The 24,285-nt window shown below is 48.1% G+C and overlaps 1 protein-coding gene across 8 annotated transcripts in view; it reads left to right on the top strand.

Annotated features, from left to right (window-relative positions):
* Atp2b3 (ATPase plasma membrane Ca2+ transporting 3) overlaps window positions 1-24,285 on the top strand; it is a 69,495-nt gene that overhangs the window by 2,424 nt on the left and 42,786 nt on the right. For all 8 annotated transcript variants that reach the window (XM_034485410.2, XM_034485412.2, XM_034485413.2 and 5 more), the window contains exons 2-5: window positions 17,306-17,638; window positions 22,928-23,125; window positions 23,225-23,482; window positions 23,918-24,043. In XM_034485410.2, coding sequence (XP_034341301.1) covers window positions 17,431-17,638; window positions 22,928-23,125; window positions 23,225-23,482; window positions 23,918-24,043 — 790 coding nt within the window. In that variant the 5' untranslated portion in view covers window positions 17,306-17,430. The remainder of the gene's footprint in view (window positions 1-17,305; window positions 17,639-22,927; window positions 23,126-23,224; window positions 23,483-23,917; window positions 24,044-24,285) is intronic.

The raw sequence follows: 24,285 nt of genomic DNA on the forward strand, positions 1-24,285 counted from the left end.
CACCCATCTTGGTCTCTAATGACAGGAACTCCAGGATGTGGTGCCAGCCCTATGCCTAATGGTTTCTGTGACCTTGACTGAGTCCCTTTCCTTATCCAAATCTGGGGGCAGGGTGCACCTTGCAGGTCCTGCACTGACATTTCAGGATCCCTAGCTGGAGATGCTGGGTTGAATCATTCAGGAGAACAGAAAGAGCTGAAAAGCTAGTCAGCGAGTGAGCAAGGCAAACGAGTCAGTGAGTGGAAGAGGCCAGCCTGTGGATCACTGCACACTCTTTATTCCAGTTGAGCCCAGCCAGCCAGCCAGGCAGCCAAAGTGGCCTATAAAGAGCTGCCAGAGCCCCTCTGAACATGGCTGTTGTGATGAGCTTGGCTGAACACTTAGAGTTAATGCAGCCATGTCCAACTTCCTCCAGCCGTTTGCCCTGCTCCTCCCACCTCTCAGTGTAAATTTGTGTACCATACTCCCTTCTGATGTTAAGCTGGTGGATTCTGTGACTCAGTAGTAGTTGCTGTGTCCATCCTAGGTTACTAGCACATCAAATATCAATAATGACAACACCAACAATGGGAGTCACCTTGTGCCAGATAGTGTTCTGAGTGCTAAAACAGACATCTCTTGTCCTGCCCTTCATTGAAATAATAGCTGAACAAAGCAAGTGCTGTTATTATCTACATTTGACAAATTATCAGTCTGAGGCTCAGAAGTTAGGTCACATGCTCAAGGCCACCAAGCCAGAGGATGGCAAAATTAGGACTGATTTGTCACAAAGTTACCTGTTATGGTGCCCCTAGAAGTTTCTTCTGATTTCTCTAGAAGTGTGTGTGTTGAACTTTACAGAGGGAGCACTGAGTGTTTGAACTGGCTGTCTGGGGAACCCTTCTTGGGTAAAGCTATGGATTCTTAGGAATATTCCTCAGCTCAGGAGCTGAGATATTGATGTCTCCACCCCATGTTCCCACTGAGAAATGGATAAAAGGTGATTTCTAGCCACCCAAAGCACATGGAAAATGATTTACTTTCAATAAATATCTATGTGATACTTTCAGGGGCAAATAACAGATGAGGACCTGGACTGTGACACTGAAGTCCCCCTGAAGCCTCTCCAGTGCCATCTCTGACTCCAGAGTGAGCCCTAGGTATACCCCAGGCTGGCCATGGCAAATAGAGACCTGCAATGTACAGATGGTTCCTCATTGTCCCCTGTCATTTCACAGCGTCTCACTGTTGCCCTCCTCCCTGCCATGACTGGGCCACTGTAAGTCAGGCCAACAGTGCCCAGCTGGATAGTTCTCCCCTGCCAGGACACCTTCTGTTGGGTGGGCAGTGCTGGCAGCAGGCCTGAAAGGAGCCTGTAGAGAAAGGTCTGAAGTACACATCACCAGAGCAGAGAAAAGGAGGTTCTCAGGTGTAGAGGAATTTGGGAATCTGAGACTGTGCCAGGGTTGGGAGGGAAACAAGTCCAAGGTCACATGGGTGAGTAGATGGCTACATGGTTCAGGCAGACTCTTGAAGCACAAAAGGTTTCCAAAGACTTGTGCCCAAATCAAAGGTGTACAAAAGGGGGATAATATCATTTACCTCAAAGTTTGCTTTTTTTTTCTTTTTCTTTTTAAATATTTATTTCTTATTTTATGTGCATGTGTATGCCTGAATGTATATATATGAACCATGTGAGTGCACATCGCATGCATGTAGGAGTCTATGGAAGTCAGAAGGTGGCATCAAAGTCCCAAGACCTAGAGTTACAGGCAGTTGCAAACCACCATGTGGGTGCTGGGAACCAAACCAGGTCCCTATGCAAGAGAATAGGTGCTCTTAAGCACTGAGCCATTTCTCCAGCCTGAAGTGTGATATTTTCAAAGGGATATAGAACCTTCTATTCTTGATTCTCCCAGTAAATGGGCAACCATTCCTTGAAATGAGTTCTTTCATGAGCCACAGTCTTGAGACACTTTCTAAACCAACACTGTCTGCTATGCCAGCTATTAGCCACAAGTGGCAATTTAATTGAAATGAAATTACAAATTCCCTTCTTTGCTTGCACTGAATGTGTTACAACTCCTTGGTATGGCTGCTGGCTTCCCTATTGGATAAGGGGGTATAAATGTTCCCATTGCTGTCCTGTGGTATCATCTCAGTGTGTATGCAGACCTAAGTCCTGACATGGGTCCTAAAGCCATGTGTTCTGCACTTCCCTGTGGCATTCAGGCACTAGTATTGCAAGTATGGCTCAGGTTCTCTCAGAAAACCTGCCAGAAATGAAGCCCTCGGGGAGTTCTGGGCACTCAGGAGCATTTGAGGAAATGTTCTTTGATTAGCTAGGCTCTGATTGGAGGGCTTAACAGCTGAGGACACTAGATGCCTAGATGCCTCTAGGAATGAGTGTGTTCCATTGTTGAGATGTGGCTAGCCATGCCAGGGGCCACATCTTATTGGTGTGATAGTCCTTGGGGATTCTGCTCCATCGTTGTGCCCTGTGTCTGGTTCTATGAGAGCAGAGAAAAGCTAAAGTGCTTCACTGTGTTCATCAAAGAATCCACTGCCACTGAAGCACCCAGATGACTGGATCCAGCAGCTTGGGTGGAGGCTGTGAAGCCAGGCTGTCCCTCTCAGAGCTCAGCCTCCAACTTCGTTCCTGCCCTGCCCTGCCCAGCCTGGCTAAGCAACTCAGACTTAGTGAGACAGCCCGAGCCTCAACTTCACAAGAGCCACATGGAGCTGGAAAAATAGAGAATATTCAGTTGTTCCAGCATCCTCAACAAGGTGCCACTCAAAGTCCCTGCCACTCTCTCCTAACTCCTTGAAATGGAGTAATGGAGGCAGATGTGGACACTCCAAGTTAGTCCATCCATACCTTGGAAAGTCTATTCGGACCAGAGTGATGCTTCCCAAGGGCCAGCTCAGGTGCCTACACACTCAGGAGCATGAAACCCACCAAATCTGAGCAGAAGGGTATTGTGTCAGGAATGGAAGCCCCAGCTAAGTGGCCCAGGAAGTGCTGTATAAATTAGTAAGGTGTTCTTTGGTTTTTTTTTTTCATAATTTTGTTTGTTTGTTGTGACAGGGTCTCTCTGTGTAGCCCTGGCTGTCTTGGAATTAACTCTGTAGACCAGGCTGGCCTTAAACTCAGAAGTCTGCCTGCCTCTGCCTCTCCTGTTCTAAGCCACAACCCCCAGCTGTTTTTTTTGTTCTAATTTATGTTCTTCTTATTTTAAAAAAACTAATGCTTTACACACACATAACCTTTATTTTTGTACTATTAAAAGATAAAACATGGGAAAAAAGATGTAAGAAGCTCCTCTTCACCCCATTGTATCACCAAAGTACAAGCCAGTTTTCCATTCTATTGGAACTTATTTCTGCTCTCTTTTCTTTGCATAACCTATTTATTTTTCACATTACTGTAATTAACCATGGGCTCAATTGTATGATCTATTTTTTACTTCACACAAGCATTTTCTTTATTAAAATAATCCCTTCTTAAATTAACTTTTTTTCCAAAATGGACACAGTTTAATTTGTCAAAGTACTTACCACACACACACAAAAATGTCTACTTGAACTGTGCCACAAAGAAACTGCAAATGATCACTCATTCATCTGACAATTATTTATCAGGCTCACTGATATATCAGGGCAGTCCTCAGTAATTACAATTTTTAATGGCTGAATAGTATTCTCTCAAGAGATTGTAATTCGCTTAATTATTCGGCTATTTTTAGAACTCTAGGCAACAGGATTTGTTTCACTCTTTTGCATGAGACTCTGCTAAGCATCTTGGGGCAGAACATTCACCCTGTCCTGAGGAGAGGACCCAGACAACAGTGCAGCCTGCCAAGTAGCTCTCCAGAAGGGCTTCTGAATGTGCCAGAAGGGCTCACTTGCTGCAGCCTTGCCAGCTTTAGGTATTCCATAAGTATTTAGGTCAGAAAACATCTACTTTGCTTTGTCTTCAATTAATTGCCATTAAGGGTGAACATTTTCTACAAGTTTCTAAATTGGATCTACTTTGGTTTTAGGTAAATCACCTGGTCTTAACTTTTATTTACTAGGGTTTTTAATATGTCTGAATTAAGAGAACTACGTTATATAAGGGAAAATAATGGTGTGATATATTTGCTGCAAAACATTTTAACCTCTTGGTTCTTTGTCTTGATTTTTGACCACTCATAAGATAAACACTTTTCTGATGTCTTACATGGATTCTAAGCTTACAGAATCTCTTTTATTTGACATTTTTAAGTTTGATGTGTATGTGTTTTGCCTGCATGTATGTCTGTGCCTGGTGCCAAAGGAAGCCAGGAGAAGGTATCAAATTCCCTGAAATTTGAGTTCCAGATGGTTGTGAGGCTCCATATGAGTGCTGGTAGCTAAACCCAGGTCCTCTGTAAGAGCAGCAAAAAGCAGCCGGTGATTTTAAGCACTAAGCCATTTCCCCAGCCCCATTACATGATTTCTTTACAAAATTCTAAAAGCTATCGATTCCAGGTTTATTCTCCCCACTCCTCATTTGTAGTTACATTTAAGATAGTTAAAACTTTTTATTTCTGTACTAGGGATTGATCCCTATTCTTTTTGATTTAGAGTTTAAGTTTATTGTCCAGACTGGCCCTGAACTTATAGTTTATAACTTATAGCCCTTAAACTTACAGTCCTTTTGACCTCAGCATCTCCAATAGCTGGAATTACAAGTATGTAACCCCATGCCCAGCAAAATGTTTAAGTCTCTAATCTGGGAGTCAGCATACTCTTTGGTAAAATGTCAGATGGTAAATATATTCCACTTTGCAGACTACATCATCTCTATCACAACTGCCACACTCTTTATGGAAAACACAAACAGACACAGACCATATGAAAATGAATGGGTATGACAATGTGCTAATAAAGCTTTATTCAAAAGCACATTTTGCTGGATTTGGCCCTTGAGTTGTCATTGCTAAACCTTATTTCATGCAAAAGACTTGAAATTCATTTCAAGACTATGAGGAAGGAAGGCAATGTGTTCCCTCAGCCAGGTTGCTAGCCACCAGTCCCCATTTCCTTTATCAGGCTATTTGTTCCTTAAAGAATTTGTGTTAAATCTTTCATCTTACATCACAATAAACCCCATTGACATGTCTTCTGGTATCATTGGAGTTCCTGGACAGCAAAAGCACAACTAGATCTTCCTGACTAAATAACAGAAAAGCAAGGAGGGAATTTTAAGGAAGAGAAGAAATGAGGAAGGCTCTGTGGCCATTCCATTCCAACTGATGCCCACCTTGAATAGCCTTTGTTTCTCTGATGAAAATGTTTGAGAATGGGCCATCCCATTTTCCCTTTCTGAGCTTACTTGTGAACTTTGTTAGTCCCTATACTGTCCCAGAACTCAGAATTCCTTTCACATTGGTATTTTGCCACAAACCAGAACCAGGTTATAAAATATGTCAACATTACTGAACTAAAGTTTACATGGATGAATGGCCAGGGCCATGATGGTGGTGTGGGACGTAATAGAGTGGGGAGGGATTCTTGATCCAGATTAGGGCATCCCTACTGAAACCATTTGATGTTTGCAGAGCAAGAGCACATCTGTATTTCCAGGGCAGAGCTAAGGTTCTGTGTCATATCTCAGGCCTCAAACTGACTGCCTCTTCAGGCACAAGGGTCTTTTCTTCTCCCCATGGGTTTCATCTCCATTTCTCCCAATAGACTATGGGACCAGACACACTACATCTTGGCTTTGAACCACAGGTCTGAAACGGATGAGTGTGGCCCAGGAATAGCTGGTCCAGGGTTTGAGATTCCTAGGTAGTGCCAGGAGGGAGGCTGCCAGTGGGAATGGGAACCTAGCATTGAAAATGAGAGAAGGTGGTATGTATGGCACATGGAAGGGACAAACTCTGTTCTCAGTACCTCTCCAACACAATCTAGTCTCCCTTGTGGCCTTGTGGCCCCCTAGCTCAATTAATAGTGGCTGGGCCTTTATTTGGAAAAGGCCCTATCCTGGGAAACTGAGCAAGAATAGCCACTATAGTCTATTCTTTGGGCCCAGGGAGGAGAGAGGGCCAGGCCTGGGGGTGGGGTGTAGCTTCTTGGGATCCTTGGACTGATAGTCCCTGTGAGGTCCATTGGGCTGTCTGGGCATGTGAGTCCAGGCAGGGTCAGAACTCTCAGGCTGCAGGCTGTCCTCTGTGTCTCTGCCACCCTTCCATAGATGGGGAAGCAAAACCATATCATTAGAATTACCTTAGGTGATGAGTGGAAAAAAATCCACATGCCTATCTCCCAAGGAGAAGCTTTTTGCAGCTATACTATCCATCAGTGCCTCTCCCAGCTCTCAGCCTCACGGGACATCTATCCATGAGCATTTATGGGACAAGTGGGGAAACATAGAGGAGAGCCTGGGTTGGGCCCATGATGGACTCTGCAGCCCACTGAGGGGACACACTTGGATCCCTGACTTAGTATTCGTGGCTACCCCATGGATACTACAGAATTGTTGAGGTACAAAGCTCAGTCCATGTGATCCTGGTGGCATCCAGGCCCTGGGCAACTTTCAGGTCTTGCCATCACAGCTAGTTGGGGTTGATGAGGATGCTGGAGCTGTATCTGGCAGCCTTTCAGATGACCCTCCCTGGGCATCAGCTTCTAAGACATCCTTTCTTGGGGCTACCATGGGTCGCTGGCCTTTACTTTCTCTATTACTGCATTTGACAATAGGCAGTAGTTTGGGTCAACCTGGGAGAGGGATGCCTAGACCTGAGTGTGCTGAGTCGTTGCTTCTGGGTCACAAAGGTTGAACAAGAGTTGATTCCCATATCTAATCTTTTCTATCCCCAGCATTCTTGTCATCTCCTCTGCTAAGAATATCATGGTGAAGGATTTTTCAAAGGAAAGAAAGGTAGCTTTGAAACCCCTGTAGCCTCAGAACTCCACACAGTGACAAGCTTATTTTTTTAATACCTCTTTTTCTGCATGGGATTAGTCCTCTGGGTAAGTTAAATCACAAAAGGGGCCCAAAGAGGCTACTTCATGAGCACTTGGGATCCCTATATGTTCAGCTCCTGACCTTGATACCAGTGAATTTCTCCTACCCTCTGACTGTTGGCCCAAGAACTTTAATCTGCTTCCAGAAATAAAGCCCCTACATATGGGGCCTGTTTCTCCTAGAGGACACACTCATGTCTTGGTGGTCTTTTTATGTAGTCCCAGCTTGTCCTAGCTGAAAGGATTCAGCCTAGCCTATATCCCCAATGGACTCCAGCTGTCTATAATTTCCTTAATTACCTGTTTAGGCCTTGGCTATTTCCGGTTGCTAGGCTGACTCTGAGGTTGGACTGGTACCTCAGTAGCCAACAGAGCTAGGAGACTTGGGTGTCCTTCCTTCCAGCAGGGAGTTTTCTGGCTCTAAAGAGCTGGAGGACTAGAACAGGCTGCCTCCTGTGCAGGAGGCTTTCACAGACGTTAGCTATGGTAGCTTTGTGTCTCCTTGCCTCTCTAGAGACCACAGGGTGTCCCAGCTGTCTGTGCTTTAGGGCAGGAGGGAAGTGGGGGCCTGCATGTGCAGGACGCGTGCGGGGGCGGGGCACAGGACTGGCTTGACTCCTGCTGCAATGCAGCTTTCTGCCCGCACAGCTCACTGTAATTGGATAATTAGTGTCATTATGCTTCCTGCCTATCGGCTTCTCCAGCGCCTGCTCCCCAACTCTCTCCTTTTTCAGCTTCTGCCTTCTCTGGCAGAAAACAAATGACTGTCCCCTTTCTCCATGGAGAGTCATGACCCCAGTAACCATACTGCATGGTCCTTGCCAGAGAGGAGTTTTCAAGTTCCCTTTGTAACCCAGAGCCATTCAGCACTGTAAGAACTACTTGTGTGAACATGTTGACTCATCCCACAAAAACATTTTAGGGACCCAAGAGCAATGTGGGATCCAAGCAGGCCTAGAGATGGCCCCTAAAATGGAAAAAATCTTGAAAGGCACATGAGCCCCCCATCCTGGTCAAACAGAATGTTCTGATCTCAGCAGTGGAGCCTGGTCCTGCTCTTTGAATTCTGGGGCCTGGCTGATGTCAGCTTCAGAATAGACAGAGGTGGAAGGTTTGGGAAAGACACATGAGGCATAACTGACAGACTGAATAAAGTCCTTGCCCTGCCCTGCTTTTCTTTCCCTGACCTCCAGAGAAATGGATCAAGCACCCTGAAGACCTGTACTGGGCGCATACTAACTCAGCAAGAAAAGACAAAATCCTGTTTCCAGGAAGGCTGAGTGACTCTGCAGCCAGTGCTTGAGCTATACAAGGACACAGCCTACCCAGTCACTTTATTAACTCTTTGAATTGGTTCTAATAAGGTGTTCATTGCTTTCTTGAATGTGTTAGGCAGTCACTTAACAGAGGAGCCATACAGAATCCTCTGAAGGCAAATTCATATCTGCTTCTACTCCTTGCTGGTGATATGACCTTGAATAAGTGCCTCTATCTGTATACCTTAGATGCCTGTACTCCACAGTAGGCATCTTCATCCCTTGACATAGAGCCTCATTGTGCAGAGCAATCATAATCATTCCCACAATGCCTTGGTGCACATTACTCTGCATGGTCCCTTGACTTGGCTTGCGTGTGACAGGACTGACCTTGCATCTCTTTCTTATAGTCCTGTCTTCTCCCTTCTGCTTTGACTAGAACATTTATGACAGTGTCAAATAATACAGATGAGAGGGAGCCAGAATACAGGTGGTTACATACAGGGAACCCATAAGAGTATGAGATTTAGAAGGCCCTGGAAAGTTTGGGAAGCCTTTTCCCCATAACCATGCCTAAATTGGGCACATAGTGAAGGGGGAGGTTTGAGTTCTTCCCTTTGTATATAGGGATCTGGGCCCCTATATGATACATGTAGATCCATATGCAAAATGACACAAGAAAACCATTACCACCTGATCCTCATACCAGCATTTCAACCAGTAGGATAAAGAAGAGCAGGGGAGAACATGTCACTTCTCTTTCACACCTCAACTTGAACCTTGAAGTTGTTCCTGTCACTTCTATTTATATCCAGTTAGCCAGAGTGTGCTCACATGGTCATATGTAGCTGCAAGGGAGTCAAAAGAATACAGTCATTGACTAAACAATAAGACATCTAGCTAGCAAAATATCATATAGTCTCTTCCAGAACATTCTAACAGTCTATTAGCATTTCCTAAAGCCATTTTGGCATTAGGAGTTTAACTCAGGGATGGCTAAGCTGTGTCCCCAGGCCTACTTCTACTTTTTTTTTTTTTTGAGACAGAGTTCCACTAACTTACCCAGTCTAGTCTTGAATTCATTCTATATCCCAGTCAGGTCTTGAACTTTCAATCCTCCTATCTCTGTCTACTAAGCACCTGGAATTACAGGCTTTAATCAACCATCAGGCCCTGATTCCAAAGTCACATTTTGTGTATAAAATTCACCCATCCTGAGGCCAGGATTTTCCCCAAGTGTTTAGACCATCCCTTCTGAGGATGGACTGGGCTTGCTACTCCCAGGGAAGCTCTGCCAGTAGCTACAAGAGAGGGAGTACATGCCTACTCCAACCATTTCTAAATAAGAAAGTAATTTAGGCATCATAGTGGTAGACCACTTGATTAGAATGCTTGGACCAGTGGGTCTATGCCTGGCACCACAAGACATAAACAAAAATGGTCCAAGTAGGTGGGCAATAATGATAACAGCAGCCAGCACAAAGCAGTGATGGTGCACACAGGCTGTGGGATGTAAGTAGGTTACATAGGGAAGGGATTACTCAGGTTGCCATTTCCCTAACAGGGGTCTCCCTAAATGCTCATTTCCACATGAGCAGAATGGACTGCTGATTTGACTTGTCCAAGGAGTGAGATAATATGACTTGAGGTACTACAAAAGACCATTGAAGCTCCCTATCTACCACCTTGGACACAAGTAAGAAAACTGGCTTTTTCCTTTTGGTATTATAGAAAACAATAGCACATAATACAAAACAGGATATCTCTACCATTAGAATCAACAGGCCTGAAGCATGGACTACATCCTCATTGCTGTGTGGCCACCAGCACCATCAATCTCCAGAACTTGCTCATTTTCCCAAACTGCAACTCAGCCCCACTAAACACCAGCTCCTCATCCTCCTCTCCAGCCTTCAGCGCCCATCATCCTACTGCCTGTGTCTATAAAGCTAGTGACTCTCAGGACCTCCAAGACGTGAAGCCAGACAGGCTCTGTCCTTTTATGTCATCCACATTATAGCATAGAGACTTTAAAAGTCTCTGCCTTTTAAAGACTAACTGATGTTCCATTATAGGCAAATGGAGGGACACTTGATGTGTTTGTCCAGTCGTCCATCTATGGACATTGGGCTGCTTCTACCTTTTGGCTATAGTGAGTAATTTTTATGAGCATGGCTATACAAGTCTCTGTAGGTCTCAGCTTTCTACTCTTAGGAGATGAGAAGCTGCTGTAATATGATGCTGAATTTTTTTCAGAAACTGCCACAGCATGTTGCATTGTGGCTACAACATCTATCATTCTTTCCTGAGGCCTCTTCTGACTGGAGAGCTTGGAACCCTACCAGAACCTATAAAAGCAGGCAGATATGTGGCCACAAACTTGGCTGGGCATGGGATGCCCTTGAAGGGTGTTTGATTGGGCGGAGGTTTCAAACCTCCTTTTGGAGGGGGTAGATTGCCAGGTGGGAAGGGTCATTCGGGGCTTGCCTGGGCTGCCCTAGGTGAGACTAAAGTGATTGGTCATCAATTAGATGTTGGCCCACTCACAAACAAGGGTAGAATTAGTCATTGTCTGAATCCGTACCATCCCCGGGATTCTAGGTGTAGGTTTTTCTAGGATCCATACTCCTTGGCTGGAGCCTCTTTTGGGACTTCTTTTCCTATATGCATCTGTCTTTCCTCATGATTAGAAGGGTCCCTATGGCCTTGCTGACAGCCCCCAGCCAATTCTCCAGATGGCCTTGGTAGACTTACCTACAAGGCAGGACTTAAGACAGGTGGATGCATAAGCAGGGAGGGGTACCATGGTGGCAGTTGACCCTCTTCTGTTGTTATTGTTTTTGCTCAAAGCTATTCTGGGCTTAGAGCTATTCTGTGGCTGCAGCAACAATAGCAGAGTGCACAGATTGTACCAGGAACAGGGGGAAGGCAGAATGGAATCGGAGGCGGGGTCTGTCCCTTTAAATCTGTTTTCTCGGTTTTATTTCCCTTCTCTTTTTCCCATCCTCCTCCCTCAACCAGCAAAAGTGGTGGGGCTGTGAGGGCCCAAGAGCTGCAGTGACAGTGTCTCTGAAATATTAATGAGGCTTTTCTCTGCCTGGCTCCTTCTCTCCCCCTCTCTGGCTACATGTCGGCCTTGTCCTTGGGTGGTCACCAAGGTGTGTCAAGCAGAAGGGTGGGGCAGAAGTGGACAAGAAGGCAAGGGCCCTGTGGTGAAAGGAAAATGTGGGAAATCAAGGGTTAAAGCACTATCCCCAGGCTCCCAAGCCAAGCCTGTATCTGCCCCCATCATGTAAGACACAGGAGTGGACAGCCAGCAGCCCTGCAAGATTCCCTCCTCCCAGACTTTCTCCCCAATTGCTCCCTAGCCAGGCCCCAGACCCCACCCAGTGTACAAGTGTGGCTGGAATGTCTGACTATAAGGCAGGAGCTAGGCCTCTGCTCCTATTCCTGGACCTTCTGTCTCCACTACATGGGGTAGGCTGGTGTTTTCTAGGTGTCTGGAGATAGAGAGAGGCCAGAGCCTATTAATTAAAAGACTGCCCCCCAATGAGTCACACTGCTGAGCCCTAGCCATATCTGGAAGTAGAAGCCTAATTTGTGAGTCCATAGGGAGATACTAGTGGGTGGTGAAGGAGACCAAGGTAGAAGCATGTGCCAGATCAGCCCAGGCTTCTGCCTCCTGCCCAATCTAGATAGACTCTGCCTTGGGTCCTGGACCTGGCTCTAGCACCAGGACTTTGGCAAGCCCAAGAGCCATGCACTGGATTTTTTCAGGTGGACTGCTCTTGTCACTCAGAGCCCAGAAACTAGGAAGCAACTTGGGACTGGGACTTCCTGGCCTATAGCTGGTGCTGCTGCCCAGTGGTATCTACCCCAGGAACAGTGGCAGTACTTGGTGGCCATATGTCCCATCACTGGAATGAGACATGTTCACACAGAATTGGCTGGTCCTAGGTGGGGGCAACCCTGGACTGTTTCCAGTCAGTATAATGAATGTTAATGCATTTTCAAAGTTCTGACATGGGGATAGCAGTGGACTTTGCTCTCTGTTGCTTGACCCTTCTTATCATGAGGCTGGGCAGCCCCACAGAGCAAGTAGAACAAAGGCTTCTACCTGAGCCTGTTGGGGAAGCTACTCAAGGGTAGCAACGAGGTGTCTTAGTGTAAGCAGCTAGGACTCACCTCTGACCATCAAACAAAAGCTTAATGCCTAAGGTCTCTGGTCCCATCTGAGCCCAAATTCCCCCTGTGAAACAGGTATTGTGCACAGTGAGCTGCAGTGAGGGTCAGTGGGTTTTGTTGTAGGTATTGTTATTCCATGGACATTGACAACTCAAAGTTTAGTGTTAAGATTGGGGTCACAAAAGGAAGCCCAGAAGCAGAGGGTTCTTCCCTCAGGAACTGCTCAAGGGATGCCTAGGCTCAAGGGAAGCAAATATATGAAACCCAAGGATCTGGCAGAGAACCCATTCAAGAGAGAACCCATTCAAGATGGAGAGAGAGAAGGAGAGAGAGGGAGGAAGGGAGGGAAGAGGAGAAGAGAGAGAGGAGGAAAAGGGAGAGGAGAGAGGAGAGCTAGGAAGGAAGAACCTTAAACTTGGTCAAATCTGGTCAAGCAGATTTGAGTCAGTAGAAGAGTAGGTGGTCCATTTGGGCCTCAAGGGATTAAAATGTCCAGGTCTCAGTAGAAGGAAGAGTCCAGAAGGCATTTTGGGTGATGGGTTTGGACTTGTGCTATCTTCTCCAAAACCCTACTTTCTCCTAGGGTAGCAACTTGTTGAGTTGAGTGAGGGAGAGCTGAGCCAGAGAATCCAATGCAAGTTTCTGCTCTCTCTCTCTCTCTCTCTCTCTCTCTCTCTCTCTCTCTCTCTCTCCTCTGTGATGTTGGCCAATTTGTGCCACACTGGAACAAATGCCAGAAGGTCCAAGTGCCCCTCTGTAGAGGTTCTCAATTCAATTAAGCCAATTAAAGTCTGAAAGATGAAAGAGCACAGAAATGGTAAGTTCCCTGCCCTTCTGATGCCTACAGACCGTTCTCGGCAGGGAGCCCAGGCCGGAAAGTCTGTCAGACCTGCAGAACTGATAGTCCAGGTTACTTCTGTTCTTGGCCATTCCAGTGATGGCTGCTGTCCTTATTACAACTGTAGAGGCCATCATCTAGGTTTACAGACAATCCAGGGATGAAGAGAACATATGCCTTCTGCTCTCTCCAGCAGCCAAGAGTCACTCAAAGGGGCCTCCCCTCAACTGATGCCTTTTATCTGTCTTGTGGTCTGTTGAGTGAATGAAGATGAGGAAAATTTGAGTAGCCACTCCTACTGGCTTCATGCTGTACAGGATAGTGCTGCCACCTTCCAGAGCTCCAAGATTTTTCCCTCTGTGAACCAGGCTCCATTCACTAATTTCTCCAACCTCATTGCCATCTGGGATAGATCACTCAGTACATTCTGGCAACTCAGTAGTCAACAGTTTGTCTCAAAGCATTAAGGATGCAGGTAAATATGTTTCCTGTTCATGGCTACAGCCAGTCCTGAAAAGTAGGAATGGACTGTGGGATCTTGGGTTCAGCAGCAATTAATTATGGCTGGAAAACTAACTGGTAAATACATTCTAGAGAATGTTCCACAGGAACTGAAACTAATGGAAGCCTTTGAATGTCACCATTTCAGGTGGTGACAAGAGAGAAGGATGTGTTGTTGGAGCTCAGACATGGTCTCTGGTAGAGTGAGTGATGGCCGGTGTGGGGCATAGGAGAACAGGCCAAGGTCAGAGGAGGGGCTGGAGATTGAATGAGTGTGTAGCAGAACCAATCATGGATTATAGGAAAGCTTTTCTGGTGTAGTGGTACCTAAGCCAGGGAAAGAGGGTTTCAGGGCAGTGTGGCAATCACTTGCTAGCCTATAGGGTGATCTCTGTTGGTAAACAGAGTGTCAGGTTTGCTTTGGGAGGGGGATGGGAAAAAGGGAGCTAGCTATGTCTTCCAGTCAGGGTGTTGGGGGATACTGAGGTGGGGAGGATAACTTGACCCCAGAACAGTCACAAAGAGCAGGGATGCTGTGAGCTTCAGCAGTCCCTCTGGATGCAAGGAGGTAACATGGCCTGACCTCATCAGAGACAATGGCCTTACCTCCCTACCCAGGGTCCTTACTATGAGTCATCAAAAGTCCAGCCATCTTCAGCAATGACAGTATTCCAAAGTCAGCTCTACATTGCAGGTCAGGGACAGGGAGGAGGAGGTACATGACAGAAATGTACCAGTTGCATTGGGAAAGTTCTGGCCTCCAGGACTCTTGGGCCTGGGTAACTATAGCAGTGCTCTACTGGTACCTGCTCTGGAGAACATGTACCCATCTCAGAATCCAATAGGCTGTTTACTTCACATTCCAAGCCTACAAGCTCCCTCATCTCCAGGTGGTCAGAACAGCTGAAAAGATTAATGGGCTTCCAAGGAGTAAAATCCTTCATCTGGCTTACCTTTCCAAAAGAGTCCCTGTGCAACTCAGAGTTTCTTAAGCAACTCAGCTGGGAACATACAGGTCCTCAGATAGAGCCCCAGGGCTTCAAGCTTAGGGCAAATAGGCCCTTACCTATGAGGGCATCAGGGCCTGAGACAAGCACTGGCTACCCCTCCACAAAGGCTGAAAGTGCCCAAGAACCAATGAGGACCCTCTCACATTTTCACTCGACAGTACCTGGGTACATATAGCCCTGTCGATTTGGCCTTTCCTAGCAGCCTTGCCTGACTAGGGCCTAAGAAGCTGACTCATAGGGGGGCTGTGCTGGCTGAAACCAGTGCCTACCCAGACAAAGCAGACCCATTATCTTCTCTAGCAGCTAGCAGGCTGGGTGGCAGAAGTAGAGGACAGAACTCAAAACTGACAAACAGGTACACTCAACGGCTTATGCACTGGAACTTCAGGGAGAAACTGGAACTCAGGTCAGATAGATGAAGGTACTCAGGATACCATCCTAAGCCAAGGTCACCTGGGGTAGGGCTTGAGAGAGACAGATATCAGTTAAAAGCTAACATAGCTACCATGAACAAGAAGCTTCAACTTCTTGTGCTGACAAGAGAATGATATTTATCACCCCCTCGTAGGTAGTTAGCATAGCACATTCATAGAGCGCCAGTGGAAGGAACACAGTCTGCCCACCTTCCCTTGGGTCAACTGCTTGCTCCTGGCATCTCTGACCAGTGCTTCTGGCTGCTGCTGCTCACCCAAGCAAAAGGGCCGAAGTCCCTGCCCCTCCCCCAGCCTTGCTTAGCTGCTTCTCCTCCTTTCAGTCTTTTCTTCCCTTTGTCCTTCCTAGAGGCCTTCCTTGAGACCCCAGGACTTTGGGCCTCTGAAGGGAACCTTATTTCTACAGCTCAGTCACACAGAGAAAATCAACTAGTTTAGTCTTGTTGACCTCTAACACAAAAAGCCAGTGCCTGCCGTGTAGTAGCTGCTCAATAAATATTTGTTAGATGACCAACTGGGAGACCTGGTGAGAGAAAGGTACATGGGATTGGGAAAAGATAGGGAAGTCATCTTGTATTTGCCATTTTCTTCTTACATTTTCTAGAAGTGAAGGCTGCTCCATGTAGAAACTGATGAAACAGTTAACACTGGGATGGACATTTTCTAAGTCCCTCCCTGTCCCACCCACCACACCTTGTTAATGGGCACACACACTTTTTCTTGAGAGTTAAAGCTCCGTGTTTGGAGCATGAGTGAGAATGTTTCCTTGCTCCCCAAAGCATCTGTTCTTCTTCTAGGTGTTCATAACACCCCATAGGGCTCAGAGGAACTAACGTGGAGAGCAAAGGCCATGGAGTTAACCATCTCTAGTTTAGCTGCATGAGGGCCTTTTTGCCTTTCTTCTGGGCTTCAGGTTATTTTTTTTCCCGCTGGCAATTTTACATCAGAAACCTAGATGGATTTCAGAGTTCTAATTTTGAGAGGATTGTTCTGAACCAGGAGTTTACCCCAAAAGGTGAGAGACCTAGTCCAACCAAGCATGTTGTTTGCTGATAAAGGTCAAAGCCTTGTGCTCTGGGGCTAGTTCTAGGGAGATAAATGTGGCAAGTTTGGTACATGGCCTTGAGGGAGGAGGAGGACAAGTCCAATGGGGCCTAATGACTCCATTCAGACCCCATGAAGGCCAAAGATGCAACTCCAGGGGATAGCATTTTCCTAGATAAAGTAAGGTGCACTGCTGTAGAAGATAATGTAAATGTAATAGCCTCTAGAAGTCCTTAAAAAGGGAAGATTGTATGACTTCACAGTGCTCTGGATGTTTCCCAACAGGAAGACCTTAGCTCCTTTGTCATCTGGGTGTAATAGCAGTGTGTCAACAGAGTCACTAGTGACCTGTGGTTGCGTCTCCTGTGTGCCCCATTCTGGTGCCCTCGACTTTCATTTCCCTTGTCCCTACCCTCCTCACCCTGTCCATTCCTCTTTACCCCCTTCCCTACTCCCTGCCCTTTTCTACTCTCCACTTGCCACTAGGCTTCCTCCCATCATCCTCCTCCTATCCCCAGGTACTCTGAGGGCCACAGAAAAACCTTTTACACTCAGCCTTGACAAGGAGCCCAACTGGCCCTCTCCATAGCTCAGTCTATCCCCTGGAACCCTGAACAGCCCAGGCCTCAGCCACTGAGGGCTGCTGGGGATTTAGAGCAGAGCAGTCAGTGGACACTGGGCAAGTCTTATTCAGGCAAGAACAGGAAATAAGGTGGAAAGGTCAAGCAACAAGTTGGTGATGGGCATTGATCTCTTGTGCATATGAAGCAAAAGCAGCTACTCTTGATCCCCAATGTATTGCCTTCCTTCCAAATAGGTTTTCAAGTGGATTAAAGAGGCAGTGAGAGCTAGTTGGTGCTTCCTCATCTAACAAAACCTCAATAGTCAAAATAAGCAGGACTTGAGGGGAGTGGTCTATCTGGTGAGATCAAATTGGGAGGTCAATTTGGCACTCAAGAGTGATAAAGCACACTGAACAAAGATGTGCAGAGTAATCCCAGAACCCTGGTCCTTCATTTTTGTCTGAACTGGTCTCTGGGCATCTTCTTTCTTCCTTCTCCCCAGGTGTTCACACTTAGCCTCTTTCCCACCACCACCTTGCCTCACCTCAACACTGGGATCTTAGGTTGCCACCTATCCCTAGCTGCAACTGAGTTGAGGCAGCACCTGTGAGGAGGCTGACAGACAAGATGGGCGACATGGCGAACAGTTCCATTGAGTTCCACCCCAAGCCCCAGCAGCAGCGGGAAGTGCCCCATGTGGGTGGCTTTGGATGCACATTGGCAGAACTCCGCAGCCTCATGGAGCTCCGAGGTGCTGAGGCGCTGCAGAAGATCCAAGAAGCCTATGGGGATGTCAGTGGGCTGTGCAGGAGGCTGAAAACCTCACCTACTGAGGGTAAGTCCACCAGGTTGGGCAGGTAAAGGGATAGCCTGGGAACAAGGGGTTCTTTCTTCCTCCTGGGGCACACTCAGGGCTCTGTGGTGCTGCTGCTATGGCTGCCTTGAATGGCCCGGTTGACCCTTGAAGGACACAGAAACTAGGACCCTGATCATTACCCTCTGCTCAGCCATGTTCTCTTGAAGGTGCTTTGTGCAGGGAGAGATTATCACCCATTGGACAACTAAATTCTGAGGTATTTAGTTGAGCCCTCATCCACACCTCTGTGATTAGTCATTTTCCACTAACAAGAGGAAAAGAGAGGGAAGGGCATATTAGGGCCACTAAAGGTTGAGGGACCAAATGGAGACCCTGAACTTCTTTCCAAGAAACAGAGCAGTGTCAACTGTCTCCTTCCAAAGGAAGGGGAAACCATGGCCTCTGTCTATATATTTGAGTTTCATGTGCTTAAACTTGGGCTCAGTTAAGAGGGACCAGAAAAAAACGGAGATGCAGTGTGGAAGCCCTCTGGGGCTCAAGTCGAAGAGGTCCTCTCCATGGGAAGGAAGGAGTGGTCTAAAGATTACTCAGAGACATTGGAGTTTTGAGGGAAAATCAGACTTTTGGTCATGAGCATATATGAGCACATGCACACACCCATGCGTGCACACACACACACACACACACACACACACACACACACACACACACGATGACACCAATAACAGGCTGTCCCAGAAAGGTACAAGCCTGAGGCAGTGCAGGTCTCACACCAGTGAGCCTCTGAATGAAACATGGTGAGAGTACTCTAGAATATCCAGAAGTCTGACTGCCATCTTGGGTCCTCAACTCCCTAGTGCTGGGGTCTTCAGTGGTGAGACTAGGGTTCTCAAAGAGCTAACCCTAGCCCCATATTTCAGGAGCTGGAATCCTTTCAGGCCCATCTGACACTAGCTTGGCATGGTTATGGGAGCTAACCCATCCTGATGCCAGGCCTGCTTCCCAGCCAATGTTGATTGATTTTATCAGCTGCCTATTTAGTTGTGGCATTTTGGTGCACCGAATCCTGCAAGTCCTGGCTACCACCACCTGGATTCCTCCTGCTCTCTGGATCCCCTGTCCTACCTATCACCAGGCCTTGCCCATTCTTGTGCTCACTACCTCTAGACTCCTTGCTCTGCCCTTGCCGGACCTAGAGCCTCTAGGGCACATACTAGATGCTCTTACTCTAGCCTTGCCCCAGGTGGATTAAAGAAAGCATCATCTGTCCATAGGCAGTAGTACACAGGCCCAAGGGAGCATTAGAGATAGAGGAAGGCAGACCCATGGGCCAGGTTAAGAACTCAAGGTATGATGGTCTCCCTGGGCCATCTGAGTCTTCCTGAACCAAGCTGTAGAACTGCTGCACCCATGAACAACCTATTCAGCCTGCCTACCACACATGCCCTCAAACACACACACACACACACACACACACACACACACACACGCTCACCAGCCTGAAGCAGCATTCTGTCAGGGCAGATGGTTGGGCTCCATGCCAAGGGATCTCTTTCCTTCCTTCTTCTCGACCACCCCCCCTGAGGACTTAGGACCTCGGAGAAGGATGGGTAGCTATTTAGCCACAAGGGCTCTGGCCTCGCCCAGATCAAAGGAAGCAGATGGGCTTCAGCTGGCAGCTCTTCACTCTGCCTGTCAGGCCTTGTTAAATATTTAAAATGTCAAGGCCCCTGGGAACCTGCCCGATTCTGCCACAGAGCTCCAATACTCATCTGGTGCCTCTAAATGGGGTGGGTGTAGAGAAGAGCAGGTGCCCAGGTGGGTGGTTCAGCCCCTAGCAGGCCTCTAAGTCCCCATGGCAGCTCAGGGACCAGCCCTCCCCCCCCCAGGTTCCTTGGGCCCAGCTGTCTGGGGCAAGAAGCAGGTGACTCTCACTCCCCCATTTCCTTGGGCTCAGCAAACCTTGAGCAGGCAGGCTCCTCAGCAGGCCTTCTTAGAGGGAGGGGCAGGCTTAACTGTACTTCCAGCCCCATGCCAATCCCCTGGAGCCCAGAAGGGGTTTGACAGAGGACAAGGAGGCAAGGTAGATGTATGGCATGTTGGTGGAGGGGACTTTGGCAGTTATTGCACCAATCCAGTAATCTCTTAGCCTCTATAGAGATTCATAGGATTCCAGAACCCATGCTGAAGAAGGGGCTACCTGCTGCTCAAGAACCTTGGGGTTGGCTGGTAAGGGGGCTCAGCGCCATACCCCTGTCTTGTATGCTCTCCACAGGCAGTCCAAAGAAGGAGGGAGCAGATTAGCTGAGAGCCAACACAATGTGCTCCTAATCCAATTCTGATGGCATCTGGCCTCAGCTCTGGGCAAGCAGCCCATATGTGTCCATGCCAACCACCCCGCCTCTGTCCCCATGTCTTGGACTTGCTAGATGGGCACGTGCTTAGAACCAGAGGGGCCACAGATAACAGCTTTCTCTACCACACACAAAACATGGCAGGGTGGCAGCTGTTAGGACCCCTACTCCCACAAAAAGGCCAGAGCTTCAGGGTCAATCTGAAGACAGCTGCCAGTGTCAGGCAAAGGAGTAAGAGAAGCATTAAGCAGTAGGAAGGACAATCCAAGGCCAAGGGCAAGGCAGAGGAGGGGAAGGGAGTGACTTCCTGGGGGAAAGGGCCTAAGGGCCTCACTGGCCTTGGGGACAATCTGGGCATGTGAAGTGGGACAGTCAGGAAGCAGAGTCACATGGTGTCATGGGACTCATGGACTTTCTAGAAGTTAGAATGGGTCACTTCCCCTGTGTGGGGGCTCCAGGCCAAGGGCAGTATAAACCCCAAGTGTCCAGGAGCTCAGAGTTCTGGTGCATCCCTTGTAATGTTGAATCTCTCAGAGCTTCTGCAGTTGAAGGAGAAAAGGCTTAATCTGGAGGAAAGGCTGCCCCATCCCCACCTTGGTTCTTGCCCCCACCACTACTACCAGAGGCTGAAGCCTCCAAGACACCCTACTGGGAAAGCTGTGGAACTTCAGAAAGAGGCCTTTGGCCCAGCAGAAATCTGAGCTGCCAGCCTAGGCCAGGCTCAATGAGGCCAGGGAGAGAAAGGCAGGAACAGCTGCAGCCCTTCTGGGAGGGAAGGACACTATGTGGCTAGATGGTATGGACGTGCCAAGGCTGTGCTAGTTGTGACTTTTGCTCTTCTCAGTCCTTCCACTTCATTCAAGCTCCACCCTGATCCTCTGCAGAAGGCCCACTGCCAGCACTTCCTTATTGGTGATTGGTCAGGGACTGAGTCTTATAAGCCTTCCTGAACTCAGCCTCCTGTGCATGCCCCATGTATTGGGTGACCCTTTTTCTCACCACTCAGCTCCTTCAGCAGGTGGTAGAAGTCATGCCAGTGGCTACTGATGGGAACTCAAGCTGCCATCCATCCATTAGGTGCCAGTATGGAGCTTGTCCTTTAGGAGCATAGCACTGGAATCTTGGGTAAACTTAAGAAGAGGCTGGATCAGCCTGTAGAGAAGCCTTCCAAACAAGGATAGGAGTATAGCATCATCTCACTTGCCTGACATCTATGTAGAGGTTACATCCAGGGCCCCTGAAGCCTAGAGTTAAGCCCCTCTCTGTCCCCGGACCCTGCAGTGACTAAAGTATCTCATGTTAAGACTTAGAGGACCTGCACTGGAACCTCCCTTCTCCTCTCCCCAGCTTGTTCTCTGCATTAACAGTCTCCTTAGCCTCAGCCATCCCCATTTCTCATCCTCAGAGATGACAAGTGACAGAATTGGATGAGAAGGGGTCATTGTGAGACCAAAGGAAACCATGAGGCTCCTGAGGAGGCTGGCCACTGAATTTTGCAGAGCATCTCTGGGTGGAAGTTCGTGCAGTCTCCAGACCAGATCTCATGTTTGGCCCCAGGGCCAAGCTCTAGGAATGTGTAGTGTATAGGGAATCAATGTGCCTGGGCACTTCCTAGGCACTGTGGACACTGGACCTTGTGTCATCCTCTCCTCAACCCTGTCATGGTAGCTCAGCCTCTGTGGAACCCTGTTGTCCTTTCCTGGTGCTGGTCCTTTTGATCTCCAACAGAGTCCCCCACACACCTCCACACTGTGGAACAGCCTCCATGCACAGCCTAGAGGATTGGTTTCCCAGGCCACAGCTTTGTATGCAATGCCACAGACCTCTACCTTTGCTTCTCCCTCCTGGCTCCATACTTCCACCTTGGAGAGCTTCCAGAGCCTTTCTCATCTCACAAGATAATCTTGTGCGTAGGTCTCTGGATCTAAGAATTTGCCCTCATACTCATTCTCTCTGTTCTTCCTTGAGAAACTTCTAGAAAGTAGGCCTCCATCTACCTCCAGAAGACTTTGCTCTATCTTCTTCAACAAGCTATGCTTCTGGACACTCCCATGTTCCTGGTCCCTGATTCCCCTGTGCTTTGCTCCTTTTGCAAGTTAGGCTATGTGGCCCTAACTGTCTTTGAAAACAGTAGGCCACAGAGTGGAGTGGCCAAGGTCCAGGGGCTGCTTCACTTTTAAGGTGCCAGTGTCACAAACACTCAGTCCCATTTTGCAGGCCTCTATGGGGCCTAGTGGCCAGCACTCTGCAAAAGAAATAGAATCTAAGTGTTAGGAAACAGACAGCTTGTTTGATCCCTTTGGAGCCCTGGCCATTTCTTTGGCACTTGGCCTAAAACTTGGCTAATATTACCTGGATCCTCTTGATTGGTAATCTCCCCACAAATCCACTGAACCACCTAGGTATTGGTTTAACCACCTACCACCCCCCACCCAGGAAGCCACTAGCTGCTGTCTTAGTTACCCTTGGCCATGTAGTACCCTCCTTGGTCCTTGCTGTCCTTCCCCTTGTTAGGTGTTATCACTTCTCTGCAAGCATCTCTCCCAGATAGCTTAGACATGGAAGTGACAGAAGACAGAAGGTACACGGCCTGGGCTAGTGTTTCAGTAATTGAGACATCCACAGTCCCAGAGCCTCCCTCTCTATGTCTGTTGCATCAGAAAATTGATAACCCCCTTTCCTAGGCTACCTTCCCTTCCTCAGGCTAAGTACTCCCTGTGATGGCTGTACTTGGTCTTTATGCTTGGTCCTGGGGCTTATAGTACCAGACCTGTACCACTCTGCCTACTCTAAGTATCCACTGCAGAGTTCCAGAGGCACAGGCTTTGGTCAGGGAGCCACAAGCACCACTCTCATAGCAGCAGTAGCTTAGTCAGGGATGCTTAACGGCAACAAGGACTAGCTGGTGTCATCTTCTTCTGTGCTTCTGCTACTTTTCTGGGGCACTGTGTAGGCCTGGCAGACAACGCCAATGACTTGGAGAAACGCAGGCAGATCTATGGGCAGAACTTCATCCCCCCAAAGCAGCCCAAGACCTTCCTGCAGCTGGTGTGGGAAGCCCTGCAGGACGTGACTCTCATCATCCTGGAGGTGGCTGCTATCGTCTCTCTGGGCCTCTCCTTCTATGCACCACCTGGTGAAGAAAGTGAAGGTAAGGGATAAAGGTTCTGGGCTTGGAAGAGGTCCTAGCTCTTGGATCCCATGACTTCACCTCTCCTTCCTTTCTGTTCTCCTTCATCTTTGGACACAGCCTGTGGGAATGTGTCTGGTGGGGCAGAGGATGAAGGAGAGGCCGAGGCTGGCTGGATTGAGGGGGCTGCCATCCTACTCTCTGTCATCTGTGTGGTGCTGGTCACAGCCTTCAATGACTGGAGCAAGGAAAAGCAGTTCCGAGGTCTTCAGAGCCGTATTGAGCAGGAGCAGAAGTTTACAGTTATCCGAAATGGGCAGCTCCTCCAGGTCCCTGTGGCAGCCCTGGTGGTAGGGGACATTGCCCAGGTCAAATATGGTAAGTGTGTCCATCTTCATCTGCTCTGCCAAGAAAGCATGAATACCATTTCTGGGAAGGGTAAGCCACAGGAACCCCTCCCAAGCTTAGACTGTCTCCTCATTAGTCTGTGTTTTCACCCAAGAGGGCCTGAGATTGGTGCATAGGGGCTGGACGAGAGACAGAAAAGGAGTTTGAGACACAACAGTGCTCACACTGGCCTCATAGCCTCTGAGGAGGTCTTCTCCCACTACTTCAGAATACAACCATTGTCCCTGTTCCATGAGAGCTGTACTTACATGTGGATGATACCCCTCAAAGGAGGAGGCTGAAAGAAGAGAGTTCCCTAGAACTTTCTCAGATGACAGGACATCCCCTGGGAAAGGTGGGGAAAAGCAAAGGTGGGAAAGTCCCATGAAACCATAGCCTCTGGTTCTGGCTTGGAATGGCCTATAGGAGACCTTCTGCCTGCCGATGGTGTGCTCATCCAAGGCAATGACCTCAAGATCGATGAGAGCTCCCTGACCGGCGAGTCGGACCATGTGCGCAAATCAGCAGACAAAGATCCTATGCTGCTCTCAGGTGAGGGACAACCAGCCAAGTGTAAGGTCACTTTGAAAGCCATTTGGCCCAGTATCCCTAGATAAGTCATCCTGCTAGACTTGCCTTAGCTAGGGTCTCCCTGAATAGCCTTTTTGGTTGGGAAGTCTGAGAATGCTACCCAGTGCCATGCCAGAGCAGGTTACTGAAGGCCTGGTGATATGACTCCAGCCATAGGGCAAAGAAATGAGCCCTCCCTGCTCAAGAGGACCCTTGGTATCATA

This window comes from Arvicanthis niloticus, chromosome X, assembly GCF_011762505.2.
Source record: "Arvicanthis niloticus isolate mArvNil1 chromosome X, mArvNil1.pat.X, whole genome shotgun sequence".
NCBI classification, from domain to species: domain Eukaryota; kingdom Metazoa; phylum Chordata; class Mammalia; order Rodentia; family Muridae; genus Arvicanthis; species Arvicanthis niloticus.